This window comes from Terrapene carolina, unplaced genomic scaffold, assembly GCF_002925995.2.
Source record: "Terrapene carolina triunguis isolate 2854851 unplaced genomic scaffold, T_m_triunguis-2.0 Scaffold242, whole genome shotgun sequence".
NCBI classification, from domain to species: domain Eukaryota; kingdom Metazoa; phylum Chordata; order Testudines; family Emydidae; genus Terrapene; species Terrapene triunguis.
Window position 1 is genome coordinate 6175446 of NW_020664593.1, and position 20349 is coordinate 6195794.

Sequence of the window (20349 nt, forward strand, 5' to 3'; positions counted from 1 at the left end):
TATACCACCCACATATTCCCCCGTATAAAAGGAATCCCCAGCTAGCTGTATCAGACAGCTTTCCCCCCCTTTGTGCTGCCGGAGCATTGCAAAAAGGAAGGCGTGGGACTGAGGATCTGGCCCACAGTGTATCAATTCAGAGTAACTCCACTGTAGTCTGTAGAGTAACTCCAGGTTGACACTGGTATAAATGAGACCAGAAGGAGGCCTTTAATGTACATGGGCCTAATGAGCCTGTTTCTGATCTCCTTCCCACTCACATACAATCTGGAGTAACGCCACAGAACTCGGTAGAGTTACACTGGTGTAAAGCTATGAAAGCACAACAGAATCGGATGTAAGGGGCTTGATTCCCTTGTCTTGTGCCTAATGGACTCTTACACCTATGCAAAATGGGTGTAGAACACCGCCAGGTGAGAGCAGTGGGGTTTTACACCTTATTTGCACTGATGTAAAATGGTTCAAGGCTGAGGAGGATGAGGCTCAAAGTGTATAAATACAGAAGCTGATGCTGGGTGCCCCAAATGCAGGCTATCCTTAAAGTCAGAGCTTTTCCCAATTCCCTCTGTTTCCATCATCTGTAGATGTGCTACCAAGTGAGCATTCAGCAGGACTCGCTGCGGAGCCCACACATATCCACAGATGGAAGAGAGGAGGTGGCTGATTTTACATGATCTGAGAGAGACAGGGCATGTGCTGCTCTCCCTCACAGCAGACAGCAAACACAGGAAGTTCTTTTAAAAAAAAAAAAATCAGCAAATGCCTCCCCAGCCTGCTTCCCCCGGCCCCACCTTGCTTCCTCACAGCCTATTTGAAGCTCTTTGGAGTCATCTGTGGCATGTGTGATCAGCTGTGCAGTCGGTGCTTTCTCTAAGGTGCAGCTAGCTCACCTCAAAACAGCTCTGCTTTCATTCCTGGGGCCCTGCCTGGGACTTGGAGAGCACAAACAAGATGGCTTTCCACCTCCCCTCCCATCCCTGCCCAGGTTTCCCATTATGAGTCGCAGCTTGTGCCACAGAAAAACATTGTCAAACGCGCTCTGGAGTAGCTGCCTGGCTCCTGCTCCATCTCTGCTGCAAAGACATATGGTCACCACATGAAACAGTATGTCAGTCTCTTGGGACCTGATTCTCCATTGCTTTGTGTCCTGTGTGGTGAGAATGGCAGGGTTTTACACTCACAACACGCAGGGATAAATGATTTACATAACGGGCCTGATTCTTAGCTACCTTAAGGCCCCTATAAGCTGCTCTGCCACCAGAAAGGGGACTTAAAGTGAACAGAAAGAGCCTCCTGAGAACACTGCCTGTGCAGAGGGCAAGCCTGGCCTGTGGAGAGCTGTAAGGGCATGAAGCCCTGGCCCAGGGGCAGATGAGGTGCACAGTTGAAGTGCATTGCCCTAAGTGGACTGAGCATGCCCTCAGAATACAGGAAGCACAAAGCTTCAGGCCACTTTACATTCCCTTGTGTCAAATGCAGGAAAGGAGTATCTGCCAGTTGGGCCCATGGTGCCAGGCTGTGGAGAAGCATGTCTGCAGTCTTGACTGCTGTACGTCAGTGGCCTGTTCCCTGTAGCGAGAGGGAAAAAGGTCTGTGGACTTGCAGGTAAAACCCAGGACAATGGAGGCTGCGGGAAGGGCGACCAGCACATCCCTCAGCCCACGCCGCTTCCCGCAGCCCCCATTGGCCTGGGACGGCGAACCGCGGCCAGTGGGAGCCGCGATCAGTCGAACCTGCGGACACAGCAGGTAAACAAACCGGCCCGGACCACCAGGGGCTTTCCCTGACCAAGCGGCAGACCGGCTTTGAGAAAGCATTGGAGGTTTCTGTAAACTACACAGAGTGTGTGTGTGTGTGCACGCGCTGGAGTGGTACTGGAACTGTGGAGCACAAACAGCAATTTTGGTGATATGAACCATGCCGTGGTGTCCTCATCACTGCCTTTGGAAGACTGTCTCAAGGAGCTCACTGGCAGGATAGTTTACCTGATATTCAGCTTAAGTGGTCCTTTGTTTAATTTCATCCCATATCCTTAACTAGACTTTCTTGGACCAGACTGTCACTACCGCTGCATCTCTTTTGAGCCTCTTTCCACATTTCTAGTTGCACATTCTTCCCTACCCTTTGATTTATTTATTTTTTCATGTATTTTTTCCATTGAAATATAAATCTGGTCCTGAGCCACAGAAATTGGGGTTGGATCCAAAGTTTCTAAAAGTTCAGGAATATTTTAATCCAAAATTTTGGTTTAAGCCCTTTTGTGTTAACACACACACAAACACGCACAAAGAAAAACATCCTGTGTGGGATTTGTAGTAGCACTTAGCACTGGCCTAATTTTGTGCTAGTTGAAACAAATGGTAAAACTCTGACCAACTTGAATGGAAGCAGAGTTAGATCAACATTGAGCCCCTTTGAAAATCCCATTCAATATGCAAAACAATCTACATTAATAAATTGTTGAGATGTTGGTTCTAGTAATTAATTAATCACATGGTGATTTTTTTATCCCGATGGCACCTCTTTGTTCCTAAATTAAAACCAACAGAATTTTAAAAAAGCTAATTTGCTTTTCACCATTTCTGTATGTTTGTTTACTTTCTGCATCACTCAGCTTGGACAGTGTAACTATACTGGTCGTTTTTGTTAGGCTTTTCCATACACATAGAGCAGCCATACGCTTGCAGTTTGAATGACTTTTAGCTTACCTTAAGGAAAACAGCAAAACAAAAAAGCACAAAGGTAAATTCTCATTGAAAGAGAGCAGAGTGTGTGTCTCCTCCCTGACATGCTGCACTACTCTGCCTTACAAAATGGCAGCTGTCACGGCAGACAAATGCCTTGGAAATTTACAGTGCGCTATAGAAAATATAATTTCATAGTAGTTAAACAGCTACATACAGCACAAGTGTCATTCTGTACGCCCAATCCCTGCATCTGATTGATCTGCTCTCAGTGTACAACCCAAGGTAGGGTGACCATATTTCCCTATGCTGAATACGGGACACCTGGTAAAATTACTTGTATTCAAGCGAGTTCAACAGCAATCAATTGTACAAACGTTCAAATTAACATCAAGTTCACTGAGCCCTTGTTAAAAAGGCTTATCTTTAAGGCTTTGGAGTTCCCATGGGGAGGGTTGACACATACACTCTTCCATACACCTCTCTCACACAAGGGAGGGGGTGTGACTGACCGACACCACCCTCTCTGCCCAGTGCTCTCTGCCCTCCATGCCTGGCTGGGCCCCCGGGATCATAGAATCATAGAATATCAGGGTTGGAAGGGACCTCAGGAGGTCATCTAGTCCAACCCCCTGCTCAAAGCAGGACCAATTCCCAACTAAATCATCCCAGCCAGGGCTTTGTCAAGCCAGGCCTTAAAAACCTCCAAGGAAGGAGACTCCACCACCTCCCTAGGATGGACCCACCTCTCCTGGTACCTGGCACCGCATCTTCCCAAGGGAACACGTTGGGGAGCGTGCAGGGTCATATGTCCCCCTCCTCATATTTCTGCCAGGGCTCACACCAGAATGTGGTCAGCAGCAGCCTTTTGGCACTGTGTGGGAGGGAAGGGACCAGAGCTGCTTCCAGTCACAGGGGAGGTAGAGGTGGGTGAAGAGATGACCTGGCCTGTGTCTTTGCAGAGCTCATCTCTTGCCATTCCCTACCTCTCCTGTATGGCTGGAAGCAGCTTGTCCCTTCCTGTCCACACAGTGTCAAAAGGCAGCTAACACCTCCAGGCTGCTGCTCGCCACCAACATAACCCAGCCGCCTCCAGTCCTCCGGCTACAGTGTGGGCAGGAAGGGGTTAAGCCCTAAGGACGCATTTTGCACCAGGGCCCGTAGAATCTGAAGGGGCGTCAGCGAACCTGACCAGAGAAGTGGCTCAACAGAGGAGGGCGTCTAGGAGACGGAGCAGCCCTGTGCTGCCTGGGGGCAGGACCCGGGGGTGGGGGGCGAAGAGGATTCTAAGCTTCTGCCCCAAGGGCTGCTGTGGACCCTACAGGTTCAGGCTGTGAACAAGCTGGAAATCGCATTCCCCCCGCCACGCCAGAGCTTAGCTGAGGGGCGGAGAGGCTTCCCTGTGCCAGCGCTGTGCAGGGCTTTGGCACATGCAGGGCTCGGCTTCTCCTGGCCAGTGCCCTGGGCTGGAGGGTCTTGGCCTTTCTCAGGGCACTGGCCCAGCCAGAGGCAATGGGGGAAGGAAGGAGCCTGCTGGCCAGGCTGTTGGTGAGCTCAGCACGCCGACCAGAGGCTGGTTCTGTGCACAGTGCTGGAAGCAGGATGTGCCTCACCGAGGGGGGATATGGAGAAGCCACGGGGCTGGGGGGTGAAGGGGCAAAGCAGGGAGAGGAGAGTGAGAGGGGGAAGCATGTAAAGGGCCGATAGGTGGGTGGCAGAGGCGACACATAACCAGCTGGCACCTGCCTGCACTCACCAACCACTGCAACTTGCAGAGCGCAGCCAGTGTCAGCCGGAAATGGGACAGGGGGAGGGGCCCTGCTGGCCGAGAGACGGCACACAGCAGGGGCTGCACAGACGGAACAGCAAGGAGAGTGACACGCTGTATCTTTGCCCCACCACCAGCCTTGCACACCTACTCCCATTGTCATCCACTGGACCCCTCACTCGCCACTGGTGGGTGGGCAGCTGGCAAGCAGGGATCCAACCAGCAGTACTGATGGGGGGGGGGGGGAGAGAGAGAGAGACAGAAAATATGGGACAATTTGCCTGTTTTTAAGAAAAAGTCGGGACACATGCAGGAGGGCTTAAATATGGGACTGTCCCTTTAAAAATGGGACATCTGGTCACCCTAACCCTGGGGTGGGGGGGTGTCAGGAAAAGGGAAATGGCCATACGACACTTTTCTACAAAACTCCTGATCCTTGGGCCAACCGGGATCAGTTCAGTTCCAGGAGTAAGCAAGAGCAGCCTACGGGCTGCTCTAACTCATGAGGTCTGGTACCGGTCCCCAGGAGGCCATTATGCTGTCTGTGGATTGCTAAAGCACAGCAGCACTCTCCCTCAGTACACCCCCAATGCTGATGTGAGGGGCAGTAAGGGGTGGCACAAAGCCAGCTATGCAAGCTTTACACCAGCTGGGGATTTTGTGGGAGAGTCATCAGTTGCCTGTTTAAGGGCAAAGGGACTATACACAGGCCAGGATCTGACCTTTTTCCAGCCACTTTCCCTTCATGTGGTTATGCCCTAGCTCAGTGCTGGTGTAATGTGATTTTCAAACAAACAAACAAACAAGTTTCTTCTAACTTTGTCATTTCTATTCAGATGTGGTTTTATAACCCCCAGCCCACCTCTCTTTCCCTGTATTTTGTAAGAGATCCCACATCTGGGGCTTAAGCTACATTGAGGGCCTCCAGGACCCCCATCCTGCCAACTATATTACACACCTGTGCCTGTAATGTCAAGGGGGCCTTGAGCAGATGCAGGAGTTCATCGGTGTGGATATATAGTTGCACGATTGGGTCTCAGGTTTCCACAGCAAATGCCTCTCATCACCCTTGTGCACATATATATGAATCACAATAGATCCTTTCTGTGACATGATTACAAAACATACAGTATACATAGAAACAGGAAAATGCTGTATATATGTGCATCTAAGGATCTAGGAAACATTTGCATTATTTGCCAAGTAGCATGTTCTGTTGCTCAGTGCTGCAGAAATCCTTACCTATTCTGTTATTCAAGCCTTTACCTTCTAGTTTGTTGGGCCTCTCATTTACCATTAGGCTCTCCTAGTTAAGACACTGGATAGGTTTTTCAGATGCTGCCTCCTCCATTTCCATTTTGAAATCTGTTTATTTTTCTTCAACAAATATGGCTGCATTTCAAAAAGTCATTTCAGAACAAATAAAAGGGGCTAAATGTGGAGCAGGTGCTGTCAGAATTTAAACAGGAGAGCGAGTGCAAGGTGTGAATTGATTTTGGGCTGCCCTCCTCAGGGGGGGTGTAGCAGTCTCACCTGGAGTTGGAAATGCATCTTTGTTCTGTCCAATTGCAGCTCAGTTAAGAGTATAAGAGTTCTCCCCAGGGAGCAGGTGCTTTAGGAGTTGCTGGCCAGACAGCAGGATGGGAGTAATAAAGCAGCTAGGGACTTCTTGGGGCAGTCTAGTTTGGATGTTCTGTAGTTCCCTTTCTTTAGTCTGGGGGGCTCCCAGTGTCTTTAAAGATGCAGTATTAGTGGGGGACCATAGCCTAGTAGATTGTGGCTGGAAGAGCTTGCAGTTAACCCTTCCTACAAACCATCCTGAGATGATTTCCCTTCTGAGTGCTCTGGGTAAGTGAATTATGTGGAATGAGGCTGCCTCTTATCTAGCTAGAAGATAAAGCTGGGTGAATAAGTGTAAAATTGAGGGAGCTTTATGCCTACTCCCTCCCTTTCTGCCTTTAGTGCAGTCCATTGGGTCCCCAAGGCATCTGCCCCTTGTAGAAGAGTTTGTAATGGTACAAAGTGGGTGTGACAATAACCAACAGAAAAGCAGTTCAGCTCCTCAGCTGATGTAAATTGGTGTAATTCTGCTAAGCTCAAATGAGCTGATTTATACCAGCTGAGACTCTGGCTCATAAAGTCAAAAGGGTAGCTAGCATTTTACACTTGCTGCCCTGACTTCCCTGTGACTCAAGTGGAGACCTGCTGCGAAGAGAATTCAAGCCCACAATGCACAGGTACAAGGCTGTGGAGTATCTTGGCCTATTGCTGTTGCCTTTAAGGGGTTGTACTCCATCCCCACCTTGCAGATGTTGTGGTGACTTAATACTCTTGCATATGAAGAAGTGAGCTTTTTACCCATGAAAGCTTATGCCCAAATAAATCCCTTAGTTTTTAAGGTGCCACTGGACTCCTCATTTTGTTTTAATACTGTTGAGGCTCTTGCTCCTAAAAGCGCATAAACCAAGCTACCTACCACTTCACACTCCTGTAGTGCTTCTATGCTAGCTGCTTCCACAAACCTGAACTGTACTGCCCTATTTCAAAGGGTATTAGCATCATGTTAGAGATGTCAGCACTGAAGAGCTGATAAGTAAAGTGACTTGCCTAAGGTAACAACTGGGGGGGAGGGGTGTGTGGAGGGGCGGTGTATCCAAGCTAGCATGAGCATTAAGAAGCTCTAGATTCTTGCTCTGTACTTAATCACTAAGCCCTGGCTCTCTCCAAAGGTTTCCTGTTTGATCACAAGTGGGTGGAGTCTGGTATTCTTGGACTAGAACTGTAGCTATTCTATAGCTTATGAGCATGCATGGGCTGGAATGCAGAAGGGCACTGAACCCTTTCTTTACTTAGAGTTAGTATTGAAGAATTTGCTCTCTGTAGGGCTACTTACTGAGGCAGCCTTCTGTGAGGGGCAGTACCAGTTTCCTCTCCCATATTGTTCAATAATTGGGTCCAACATGTATGTATAAATCATCCTTCCTGTTTGCTCACTGAGCAGTCATGGGTAGCTCAGCTGTTGGGATATATTTGTCCCATAGGATTCTCTATTGCCTTCTGACTCTAGCATTCCTTCCTAGATTTGGAAGGACGGCCTCATCCTCTGTCCAACTCTACATGTGGTGTCCTCATCTCTCGGAAACAGGATGGTTCAATGATTGTCATTGCTCCCTACGCTGGGTGTTTCTTCGTCAAGAAGGTAGAGCCATTTCCATCTGCAAGGAATAGCAAAGGGATGCACAACAGTTACCTGGAGATCCTGTCTTCTGGATATTGGAAACAGTATTTAGTCTCTTTTGTGGGAGGTGGGGAGGAGAAAGGGTTGTGGGACAGGGAGGAAGCATGTGGCTGCAATCACTTCAACAATCCCAAATGGAGGTTTAAACCCAAAGGCAAACCTTCCCAACTAGAGAAGGAGGGAGTTTTCTCTTAATTAATCACTGTCTGCTGGTGTCTTCAAGTTAAGCTTCTCCAAGACCTAGCAACTTCCTTCTCCCACTTAAGGTGCTCTGTACCATGCTATTGTCCACTCTCTAGAGACCATTGCAATCAATGAGGAAACAAGTGTGAAGTCACTGACTAGAATTTTACTCCTCACTTGTAAAAGTTGGTGGTAATGTTTTTTTAATAAGCTTAAAACTCTTTTCAGTTGGATGAGTTTCCTTCCTATTAAGGGGTATCTCAAAATACAAACACATGCCCTGTTTCTGATTTCTGCATGTTGGCTAATGGCAACAGTCACTCTTGACTTAAATTCCACAGTATAAATGAGACTTGACTTGCACCTGAAGTCTATGGGATGGAGCAGTGACTCTGAATTAAGCAGAGTCTGCTTGTCCTTTCCCATCTGTGGAAAATTAGATGAATTCCATAATGGGGTGTCTCTGGCAGAAGCCAGATGAGAACTGGACCCAACATGTAAGGTGGCTCACACTTACTCCTGCAGTAAGCAAGGGGGCTCCTCTGTCAAAAAAATCTAAATAAAAAAATTAGAAGGTTGTATACCACAACTCTGAGCAGCTGAGTTGAAAGTTTGTGTGCTCCCATTTAGGTGTGTGGAGGGAGGGGGTGAGTTATCAATCACCACAAACCAACAGCTCAAAATATTCAAGGTTCTGGATTTGAACACTGACTTGGGGTCCATCTCTAGGTGAAATGTTTAGACCATCAAACTAATTGTCTAGCCTCAGCTGAGGGTATAATGCTGCTTGAGGCAATTTTACGGGCCAGCATTCACAAGTTCTACCTGGTATGTGTCACTGAGAAATGGAATATGCTTCTGGGTTACTAAGCACTCTGCAGAACATGTTCATGGTTCTAGACATACTAGGTCTGAAAGGCACTCTGCTGAGACTGGGCTTTGGTATGGTCCATTAACAAACCATACTCCTTAAATGGGTAGGCAGTTTGCGATGGGGGAACGCCCACACTTTCCTGTTTGAGATAGGACGAGGGGTGGAAAAGCTCTAATCACCTTGGTTTGGTTTCCATCCGCTCTTCCTGCAGAATGGTTATTTCCTCATGACTATCAGGATTGAAGGAATAGATGACACTGGGGAAGTATCTTTCCATGAAGAAGAACTGAGATGCCCAATCCATCTGCCAGGTACAATTCTAGGCTCCAATGTCCCAGCCTGCAATTGTACAAGCTGTTCTGGGAGGGGGGAGGCAAAACTATGTACCTTAGCGTGCCAGTTCACCATGTCAGATGGTGTTGGGTGCTCTTTAGAGATTCAAGTGGCTGCAGTGCCTCATATCCCTAGAATACATGGGAGGTCAGACTGATGCATAGTAAACACAGGCTGCCCCAGTGCCTAGAAGAGACACTCTCCTATATGGTTCCAAGTGGAGGAGGGTTGGCTTGACTTTAACTAACGTTTCTCCTCTCTCCAGCTCTAGATGCTCCAAGTAACAGTGTGTGCACGGCTGTTCTGCGCCCAGACAGGCTGCCTTGTGCCACACCTCCGGTCTCTCAGGAAGCATGTGAAGGGAAAGGCTGCTGCTACAGCCTTGGTGACCCAGTTGCTCCATGTTACTATGGCAACACAGGTGGGTTGGAATTTAAAAAGGTACATCTTGGAGTGACCAAGTGGAATCTGAACATCCTAACCAGGTGTCTAGTGTAGTTGGTAGCTCACAAGCCCTGAAGGAGGTATTCCCATGAGGCTGTTCCACTAGAATTTGGCTAGCACCATCTCAAACTTTAGGGCCAGAAGAGACCATCATGATCTAGTCTGACTTCCTGCACATTGCATGGCACAGAACCCACCCACCCCCTTAACCTCTGGCTGACTTACTGAAGTCTTCAAATCTTTAAATCAAGACTTCAAGTTACACAGAATCCATCATTTATGTTAATTTAAACCAGCAAGTGCCTGCCCCCATGCTGCAGACAGTTTAAAAGCCCCTAGGATCTCTGCCAAGCTGATGCAGGGAAAATTCCTTCTTGACACCACATGGCAATCAGTTAACTGGGGGTTCTCAAACTTCATGCACAGCAACCCCCTTTTGACAATAAAAATTACTACACAACCCCAGGAGGGGGAACTGAAGCCTGAGCCGCATCACCCTGGGCATGGGGGGCCAAGGGCTTCAGCTCCTAGCAGGGGGCCTGCCACCAGAGCTGAAGCCCTCTTGCTTCCCACCCTGGGTGATGGGGCTCAGGCTTCAGCTTTGGCCCTGGCGACCTAATTAAAATAGGGTTGTGACCCACTTAGTGGTTCTCAAACTGGGTCAGGACCAGGGCCAGCTCTAACTTTTTTTGCTGCCCCAAGCAAAAAAAGCCCTGCCCTGCTGAAACACCTCCCCCTGAGCCCCACCCTGCCCCCCCCACACACACCCAGCGCCATGCCACACCACTGAACCAAAAACAACCCTCAAGCGCTGCCCACCACCCCAAGATTGGCTACCCCTTACAACGTGCTGCCCCAAGCACATGCTTGGTCAGCTGGTGCCTGGAGCTGGCCCTGGTCAGGACCCCAGAGTTAGGCCTAGCACATGTGGGTAGACCCACTAAACCAGTGGTTCTCAACCTGTGGCCCATGAGCCACTTGCAGCCCAATCTGCAGAGCTGCAGCCCATGTGACATCCTCATTGCCATAGTGGTAGTATTGTATGCAGCCCACAATGGTAAATGGGTTGAGAACCACTGCACTAAACAGACACCTGGGAAAGAATTCTCTGCAGTACTCTAAGCCCTCCCCATCTAGTGTTCCACCTCCAGCTGTTGGAGGTGGAACATCTGCAATTGCTATTAGCAAATGGATTAGGCCACTGTAGGTAGTCCTCATACCATCCTCTCCATAAACTTATCAAGCTCAGTCTTGAAGCCAGTTAGGGTTGGGTTTTTCTCCCACCCCTCCTAGGCTGTTGGAAGGCTGTTCCAAATCTTCCCTCTTCTGAAAGTTGGAAACCTTTGCCTAATTCAGTCTAAACTGGTTGATGGACAGTTTATATCCACTTATTCTTTTGCCAACATTGACCTTAACTTGTATAACTCAACTGTCTCCCCCTGCTATTTATCCCTCTGACTTCTCTATAAATAGTAGTCTCCCCTTGACCTTTGTTTTGTTAGGCTAAACAAGCAAAGTTCCTTAAGTCTCCTCCCATAAGGCAGGTTTTCCATTCCTCTGGTCATCCTAGAAACCATTCTCTCTACCTGTTCCAGTTTGAATTCATCTTAAACACAGGAGACCAAAACTGCCACAGTATTCCAGATGAGGCCTCACCAATGCCTTGTATAATGGCAATAACTTCCCTCTCTACTAGAAATACCTCACTGGATGCATCCTAAGATTGCATTAGCTTTTTTCAGCCATATTACACTGGCAGCTCATGGTGGAGCACAGGCTGACTAATACACCTGGGGGGTCTCCTCCTTTGTTGCTTCCAAGTGATCAGTCCACAGCTTATAGCAAAAATTCTTTAGTCCCCCCCCCCCCCAACTTCTGCTTTGCACTACTAAATTTAATCCAGTTTCTATTCTTCCAGTTTGAGTTTGTCCCAATCTTCTTGTAGGATATTCCAATCCTTCTCCATGTGGGCAATACCTCCCAACTTTGTCATCCACAAATTTTATTAGCACACTCCCACTTCTTGTGCCAAGGTTACTGTTAGAAGTCTTAAGACTTCCAATCCCAAAACCAATCTTTGAAGAACTCCACTATTCACTGCCCTCTAGGCTGACAGTTCACCTTTCAGCATAACTTGTTGTATCTTTCCCTTTAACCAATTCCTTGCCCATCTTTTGATTCTCCATTAAATTGGAGAAGGGGATTAATTTCACATGTAGAACTGTATTGAATGCTAAATTGGGGTAGCTGTCTCAAACATCCAGATCTGGTCTAATGACTTGTGTTCAAGAACCAAAACACTAAGGGTGGCACAACATAGGCACTGAAGTCCCCCACTGCAATCCACAATGTCCCCTGAGCCCTATGCTGGTGCCTGGAGCAGGCCCTGTATAACAAGCAGGTGCCTGGGGCAGCCAGTGAAGAGGGGGGTGGCACGTCCAGCAGTTCAGCGGCAATTCAGTGGCGGGGCCGTTACTCCCTCTGGGAGCGAAGGACCTGCCGCCCAATTGCTGCCGTAGAATGAAGCAGCGCTAGAGCTGCCGCCGATCGCGATCTCGGCTTTTTTTTCTTTCTGCTTGGGGTGGCAAAATTGCTAGAGCTGGCCCTGGCCCTATAGGCACCTAATGTCACTTGGTGCCTGAGGTTTTTTCCAAAAGTAAATTCCCTAGGTGCTTCCTTCCTTCTAGGATGAGGCAGCAGTGTGCATATCCAGGTTTCCAGTGGCCAGTCTCACACCAGAGCCCTAGAATGGTACATGAACCAGGGCAAGACAGGTATTTGGCTACCTAACTTGCCCATGGGGGTGGGGGCTGACCTGGTAGTGACTCCCCTCTGTGTGCCTATCAGATCAGACCCCATTAAAGTCTGGCTGGAGGTGGTGGTGCTGCCCACCTTAAGCTCTTACCCCACTGGTTAGAGCACTCACCTGGGATATGGGAGAGCCAGGTTCAATTGCCCCTTCACTGCAGAGGTAGAGGATTTGCACAGGGGTTTCTGAACTCGGAGTGCTTTAACCTCTGAGCAGTGGGATATTCTAATGGGGGCTCCCTCAGCCTCTTCCATTGAAGCTGTTCCACTGTGTATAAATGGAAATCCGGCCTCCCTGTAGCCTGGACTTAAGTGACTATCTCCTAAGAAGTGGGCAGGGCTTAGCAAATCCACACTGCCATGGGTTAGCCTAGGCCATGCCTTGCCTAGCATGCTCATTGTTGTGGATTGCATTCTTAGGTGCCTAGCTATCTTCAGTCACCATCAGGGCCGGCTCCAGCATTTCTGCTGCCCCAAGCGCCAAAAAAGAAAAGCTGCAATCGCGACCGGCGGTGGCAATTGGGGGGGAAGCCGCCGATCGGCGGCAGCAGTTCGGCGGCAGGTCCTTCGCTCCTAGAGGGAGTGAGGGACCTGCCGCCCCCGAATTGCCGCAGGTGCCGCCCCTCTCCCTTGGCCGCCCCAAGCACCTGCTTGTTAAGCTGGTGCCTGGAGCCGGCCCTGGTCACCATATAGGGAGCTGAAGCACCTAGCTTGGCTTTGTGAATCCGTTTCTGTGGTGTGGGCTTTTTCTAGGCTTCTGAATGTTTGATTTCAGGAAGTTCAGCACTGCAATATCCAAGTCCAGTTGTGAATTCCACAATCCTAAAAGCAACCATTGTAAACTTGGTGGTTCTCAGCAAGTTTCTAAACTGATGTAGAAGAACATCCCAGGTTTCAGAAAATGAACTGATTCTGGATGAAATGCAGGTCTCTCGCAAACACCATCAGAGGGCAGGGCTGGCGCAACCCATTAGCCCCCTAGGTAACTGCCTAGGTCGCCTAACATTTCGGAGGTGGTGACCACGGCAGCCTGATCTTTGGCCACCCCGGTCGTCATCAGTATTTCGGGGGCAGGACCTTCTGCTGCCTAGGGTGGCAAAAAAGCTGGCGGCGCTCCTGTCAGGACAGCTCTATGCCCTTTCTCCACGCCTAAAGTCTCAGACCATAATCCATGGTTTGACTTTCATAATTGTTGCTGCTGGTGAACTTTCCCAACTAACTTTGGAGGCCCTGTTTGAGTGGCCTAACACCTAGCAGGCATTCCTTGATAGCTTACTGCCTTAAACTACCTCCAGAGCTGTCCCTAGACATTGTGGTGCCCTATGCAGCCCCCCATGGAGGAGGACAGGAAGCTCCCCCAGCTCTCCATGGAGGGGCATTCTCCAGCCTCTGCAGGGGGTCTGTGCCCAAGGTCTGTGGGGGGCAGGAGCAAGCTTGAGGAGGCAGGGGGAAACCACCCCAGCACAAGCTGGCAGAGTGGAGTGGGTTGGGGCTGGATATTCCACTTCCTGCTGCCCAGTGATTGCAGGGCGGGCCTGACCCCACACTTCCAGGGAATTGGAGAGACCCAGCCTGTTCCACTCTGCTCCCCTGGCTCCTGGACTTGGGGGGAGAGGGTGTATGGGGGGGGGGCAGGAACCAGCACAAGTAGGCTGCACAGCTGGGAGCCAGCAGAGTGGGCTGGGGCCAAGTCGCTCTACTTCCTGCCACCTGGTGAGTGCAGGCGTGCCAGACCCCTGCTGCAGTCCCCCAGGATGTAGCTCAGGGGAAGGGGTGGAGTGGGGGCAGAGCAGGGGCAGCTTTTCTGGCCAGCTCAGATGGCCAGGGGATCTGGCTGGAGCAGCATGCAGCTGCACAGGGCACCTGGAAACTTGGGGCAATTTGGTGCCCCAAATTTCTTGGTTCCTTATGCAGCTGCATAGTTTGCATATGGGTAAGGACTGCCTGGACTTCCTCTACACAGCCAGGGTCAGGCTTATAAATGTCAGATCATAACCTAGTGAGACTTCCTTGTCTAAAACTCCTGGCTGGCTCCATCCCCTCATGGGAAGGATTAATTTAATCTCATCACTAATGAAACCTTGGGAAGGGCTAGAAATGATAGCATTGGAGCTGGCCTTTAACTTTGGGTGGATCAGCAAAACTGTTCCCCCCTCCTCCCAAAGTAAACCTGTCATCACACCACTGTGCACTAGGCATGCCTGTAGGTGTCACATGACTAACAAGATGACACAGGTACAAAAATCCAAGGTGAGAGAGTTTGGTGCATATCTTCCACAGGCCTCAGTTAAAACTGGTGGCCCATTGAGGGAAGTGTACAACTGTATAAGAGAACACAAACCCTGCTCTGAAGAGCTGTATGGGGACCATCATACTTATTCTCCCAACACCAACTGCAGAAATAGAGGCCATTGTTTGTTGACCAGCTTGCATCCTGTCCCAACTGAAAGGGATCAATATTTCAAGAGCAAAGACTCTCCCTCTACATTTTTGGGCACCATCTGTTTTGGGAAAGCTAAGGCTGGCTCTGCTTTGTACTACAGAGAGCAAATCTGTTTGAAGAGAGGCTTGCTGAGGGACAAGATGGCAGCATTTGCAGTATGGTATCTAACCAAGCCTTTCTGCTGCTTGTCTTTCAGTGACGGCACAGTGTACAACTGATGGCCAGTTCTCCATAGCAGTCTCTAGAGATGTGACTTTGCCACCACTGATCCTGGACTCTATACATCTGGTCAGTGGGCATGGCAGCAGCTGTATCCCTGTGGCCAAGAGTAATACTTTTGTCCTGTATAGATTCCCACTCTCTGCTTGTGGAACCACTTTCCAGGTAAGAGGGCAGCAGGAAAGGGAGATGGTCTTCCCTGACCACCATGATTTCTCCTCTCTGCTGGGTGGTGGTCTTTGCTGCTGCTTGTCAGGATCTGAGTGGGATAAACTAGTTTCTTTCATCAAGAGCTTGTATGGCTATTTGAAATTCAAGTAGAAAAGAGTGAAAAGGTGGACACCTAGGAAGGAGTGTGTGTGAATAAGAAGTAGCCACTTCTCTGAGAATGAAAGGGAATGGCTCTGCTTTCCCTCATAACTGAACATCTAGGGGAGCAAATCACCCCTTATCTCTGGCTCTGTGGCTCAGGCTGCTCTCACCACTAACTGGCATCTCTCTTGCTTTAGGCAAGAGCCAAAAGGCAGAGCTGGATACTCAAGAATTCCAAGGTCTTCCCATTTGGGACAATACCCCTCAAGTCCTTGCAATGATTAATGCTGCTACTCTTCTGTACAGGGAGCTGGAGACCAGGGTGTGTATGAGAATCAGCTGGTGGCAGACAGGGACGTGAGAAGCTGGAGCACTGGGTCAGTCACCCGGGACAGCACCTTCAGGTACTTATGCCTGTTAAGCTCTGGGGAGGCCTGTATGGGAAGGATGTTGTCAATTCTTCTGCCCCTCTGGTGATGTACAGAGTATTGCTAACCTGACAAGACTCTGCTAATATTGTTCTGAAGGGCAGAAATCTGCAGGTGGAGTGGATCTCTCTTCCTGCATGTTTAGGAAGGGACTTCCTAGCCACAACATTCCCATCTGCATTCCTCTGCAGAGGGCTACTACTGATCCCCTGGATACAGGGTGTGGGGGAACCCCATATGGACACTGTCTTTACAATTCAGCTCAAACCCTTCCCAAGTGACAAGCTTAACAGAAGCCACTTTTGGACAGGAATAAGTGTCTATGGAGGGAATACCAATAGAACTAGACTGGTGTAAACAATGCTTGGAGTTGCATCAAACCTTTGTGTATAGAGTCTGCCTTAGGCAGACTCTATGGGGGGGTGGGGATATGGGGAGAGGTGGGAGGAACAGGACCAACATCCTAGTGTGTGCACAGCTGCTGGGATGGGCTTGGGATGACCAAGTAGCCTGCCTCACCTGACAGGATAACTAAAACTATGGCAGGGAGGAGGGACTAGGACTTACAAACCTTCCCATATCTCCTCCTGATGCATTTGATCTCCTACCTTAGAGAAGACTCCTGAAATTGCTTGTGAACCTTTTCTTATATATGACTAGTTGATGATGGTCAGGTGATTCCCTCATGGGGGCAGGGATGTGCAGGGCAGTTAGTGCAGCATGGGACTAGCTGGCTGCTAAGGGGAATAGAACACTCACTTGACTCTTCCTGTGCACACCAGGCTCCATGTCAGCTGCAGCTACTCCACTGGGGACTTCCTCCCACTCAATGTGCAAGTCTTCACCTTGCCACCACCTCCTCCAGCCACTCAGTATGGCCCCCTCACTCTGGAGCTGAGGATTGCCACAGGTAATGGGGACATCAACCTTAGAGGCTAAAATGCTTGGGCCCACCATGCCTGGGTACTCTTTCTGGAGAACTTATCGCCAACAACCAGCTTGGAGGTGGGGGCGGGAAAACAAAGCTCTCAATGTCATAGGAGATTGGTGGTGACTCCTACAGGGAGCTGCTGCTGTCTCAAGTCTTAGAGCCCTGAAGTGGCAACACTAAGTACATAGAGCAGGGAGATGCAGGTCCAAGGTAATGTTACTACCAATTTTCCCAGGGCCTGAAGATCACAACTATACTAGTTCTTTGGATCACCTGATGTCCAAGTGCTTGCAACTCACAGAAGAATTTGCAATAGCAGGTGCTTTCTCTTTACTGACTGTAAAATGTCCTCTTCCTCAGTTTACTGGAGTTCTTGCCCTTATGGAAAAATATTCCATAGCTGTCCACTACTGAGGCATTTAGTGTTACTGTCAGACAGGATTCTGGATTAGTTTGAGCACTGGTCTGATCTGAAATTGCAATTCCTGTGCAAAGCTCCCCATATCTGAGTGTTTGTAGAATCACAATTTACCACAGTGGACCCTAAAGAGACAGAATTCTCCATTATGTCCTGATGCTCTTGCTCTCACTTAACAGACTGTAACTCTCTTGCCCTACAGACCAACAGTATAGTAGATACTATGTCAACAGTGACTATCCTGTGGTGAAACTTCTGCGGGATCCAGTCTACATGGAGGTCCGAATCCTGCAAAGAACAGACCCAAACCTAGTTTTGGTTCTGCACCAATGCTGGGCCACCCCAAGCACTAATCCCATGCAGCAGCCACAGTGGCCCATTCTGGTGGATGGGTAAGTGACTGACTGGTTCAAGAAATGTATGGGGTTGTGGAAGGCTAATAATGGGCTCCTGTCTCACTGTAGCTTCTTTCTCAGGTGTCCATACACAGGTGACAACTACCAAACAGAGCTTATCCCTGTGGGAGCTGCTTCAGGGCTGCAATTTCCATCACACTACCAGCACTTCATCATCAGCACTTTTACCTTTGTGGATTTTGCCTCCCAGAAGGCACTTAGTGGACCGGTAAGCCTCATGTAGTTCAAAGTGCCTTGTTTCAGAGCCTGTGTAAGGCTTGTTGGTCATGCTTGGAAAGACCCCCATACTGAAGTTAAAACATGGTAATAGAATCATGTTTAATCTACCCCCTCCCCCTCCCCAATAACACTACAGAATTATGATTTAGGAAGGCTTCCTGACTGGTCTTTTGGCATTAGTCTTGGGTCCTGCACCTCCTTTTCAGCACTGCAAGGTCTACCAAGCTCTGAACAGAAATTCTAAGTGGCTGTGGTGGCTTCTGACTATCCAGATGTCCTAATTAGCAACAAGCTGAGACTCCTAGTTTAGCAGCCAGTCTCCTTCACTCCAGACACTGAACTATTATTTGGATCCAGATACCTTGCTGTTCCAACCCCTCTAATGTTAAATATTTAAAACACTCTTTACTTCCCCACCCCTTCAGTAGGTTCTGGGTCTCCCAGGGGAGACTTGACTGCTTACTTTGCAGAGCATTTATTTATGGGTACTAGCTAAAAGTTCAGCTAGAGGTTTTCTTCAGTCTCCCTCTGCATCTTCTCTTACAGGTCTACTTTCACTGCAGTGCTTCAGCCTGTGTTCCATCTGCAATGGAATCCTGCGTAGCTCGCTGCCCCAAGACACGAGGTAAGAGCTATATTCTTAACTTCAGGATAAGTCCAGAGGCACCAATGCTTGCACAACCATCTCTGAGGCTGGAGGGCTTCAAAGGTCTTGTGCCTTTATTTCCCAAGGTCATACTTTGTGGGCTGGAAATTGCTCTTAGTTGAGCAACATGGCTTTTTACTTTCCCCTAGTGAGAGGGAAAGACTGTTCTGGGTCCAAGGAGAGATGTCAAGGTAACTTCCTTGGCTGGAAGGGGTATCTATGGGTACTCTCAGGAGTATAACTGATCTCCCTCCCTCCAAAGTGAGAAGCTTCAGGAGAAGTTAAGGCTAAATGTGACACAGGTCACTAATGCCAACACTTTTGGCATTGCACTCTAAAAGGCTCCCTGCCCTGGAGATACAAAACAATACACAAGAAGAGCTAGTTGGCAATGAGGAATACTTGGAGGCTCATTCTTGGTATTGCAGTGATGGGTTTTGAGGATGACTGAGTAATGGTCTGAACAAACACTGGAAGCCATGCCCTAGATATGGGCAGCATGGAAAACCTGCATAAGGTGAGGGACCAGATGGGAGAGGCAAGGCCTGAGACCTAGAGTAGGATGGGGGTGTACAAGGTCTTGCTAACAAGGGTGAAAATCACCCCTCTCTCAGCTATGAATGCCTCCTTGTCTCAAAACAGCAAGAAGAACACCTGAGAAGCAGGCCTCAGAAAATGCTCCAAGGAACTTGGTGACCACAGAAGGACCTGTGGACTTCCAGAACATTGAAGCAGATCCTACCCTTGGACAGAAAGGTAGTAAATGGAAGAGGTGCTGGTTGTCCCAGCTTATTCAATGGTTCTACTGTAGTGCTACATATGCCTAGAATTGGGTCATGACTTTAGGGATGAGTTGAGGATGTCCAGATGTGTGGAAACTGTGGCACTAAAATGGTGATGCTCCTTCCCTTTAGGGACCCAATTACTGGACCTCCCATGCTTACTGCAGGCTTTTAATTGTAATGAACCTGCTCAACATCCAGCTTGGAAGACAAGTGCTGTAGGGGAAAACTAGGACCTGGATTCTACTGTTCAGAACTGTTTTATGACTCCTAGAGTAGAACAAAAGCCTGAGTGTCAATATGACAAACCCTGATGTCTCTTGGAACAACCAGTCTAGGGTTTGGGGTTCACCAATGCAGTATTGGCCTCCTGAGTAACACAACTTTCTATTCCTTTCTGCTAATGCTCAGACTGCCTGCAATTTCATAGAATCCTAGATTAGGGTTGGAAGAGACCTCAGGAGGTCATCTAGTCCAACCCCCTGCTCAAAGCAGGACCAGCCCAACTAAATCACTTAGTCCCGTTTCTCCTGTGGTGTATGGATGCAAGGTGGTGAGGCACTTCAGAAGCCTGCATCTGCTATGGACTCCCACTACGTGAGAGCAAGGGTTGAATCCCCTCCCTTTGTGCTATAGGGAAGGAACTGGTGGCCTTAAATCTGAGGGTCCGCAAGCCCCTCCTTGGGTGGGACTAACAAACTGGGACAATGTCTGTTAAAACTCCACTTTGGGGGAGTTGGGAGCAGTGCAATAGCTAAGGAGCTTACAAGCTGATCTCTACAGCATTAAGTTAGCACCCTTCTGTCTTGTAATTTACCTAGCATTAATGCCTCTTCCACCTTCTAGATTCTACTGGCTATAGGTACAGATTAAACTAACTTCAATACTGAACCCAGGCACTTCCAGCAATGGAAATAGAGCAGGAACCTAGTCACCATTTGGTGGATTATTCATAGAGATCACATTTGCCCAAACTATTACTTGACCATCCTCTCTTTCTCACAGGCTCCCAATGGACTGGAGATCCCCTGTCTCAGGAATGGGAGCGAGTGACAGTGGTTGTAGTAGGAGCTGGTGCTATTGCTCTGGTTTTCATTGGAGTAAAGTATTGGCAAAGACAAACACTTAAACAAAAGAATATAACCCCTGAATAAAAGTATATGAAAGAATTGTGGCTTGGATCTGGCTCTTACTGGGGGAAGA

General features: G+C 48.8%; 1 protein-coding gene across 1 annotated transcript; it reads left to right on the top strand.

Annotated features, from left to right (window-relative positions):
- Positions 1–8973: 8973 nt before the first annotated feature.
- LOC112115821 (zona pellucida sperm-binding protein 4-like) lies at positions 8974–19841 on the top strand. The gene is made up of 10 exons (XM_026657387.1): positions 8974–9058; positions 9346–9501; positions 14972–15159; positions 15613–15710; positions 16517–16644; positions 17286–17475; positions 17560–17707; positions 18265–18343; positions 19007–19120; positions 19783–19841. Exons 1-10 carry the CDS (start codon positions 8974–8976, stop codon positions 19839–19841), a joined length of 1245 nt encoding a protein of 414 aa, XP_026513172.1.
- The last annotated feature ends 508 nt before the right edge of the window (positions 19842–20349 follow it).

Bases quoted from the DNA above. Each gene is read 5' to 3' on its own strand.
- LOC112115821 (XM_026657387.1), top strand. From the start codon at position 8,974: ATGACTATCAGGATTGAAGGAATAGATGACACTGGGGAAGTATCTTTC. The intron at 16,645-17,285 runs GTAATGGGGACA...CTTGCCCTACAG, and splicing joins GGAGCTGAGGATTGCCACAG to ACCAACAGTATAGTAGATAC. The intron at 19,121-19,782 runs GTAGTAAATGGA...TTTGTGCTATAG, and splicing joins TCCTACCCTTGGACAGAAAG to GGAAGGAACTGGTGGCCTTA.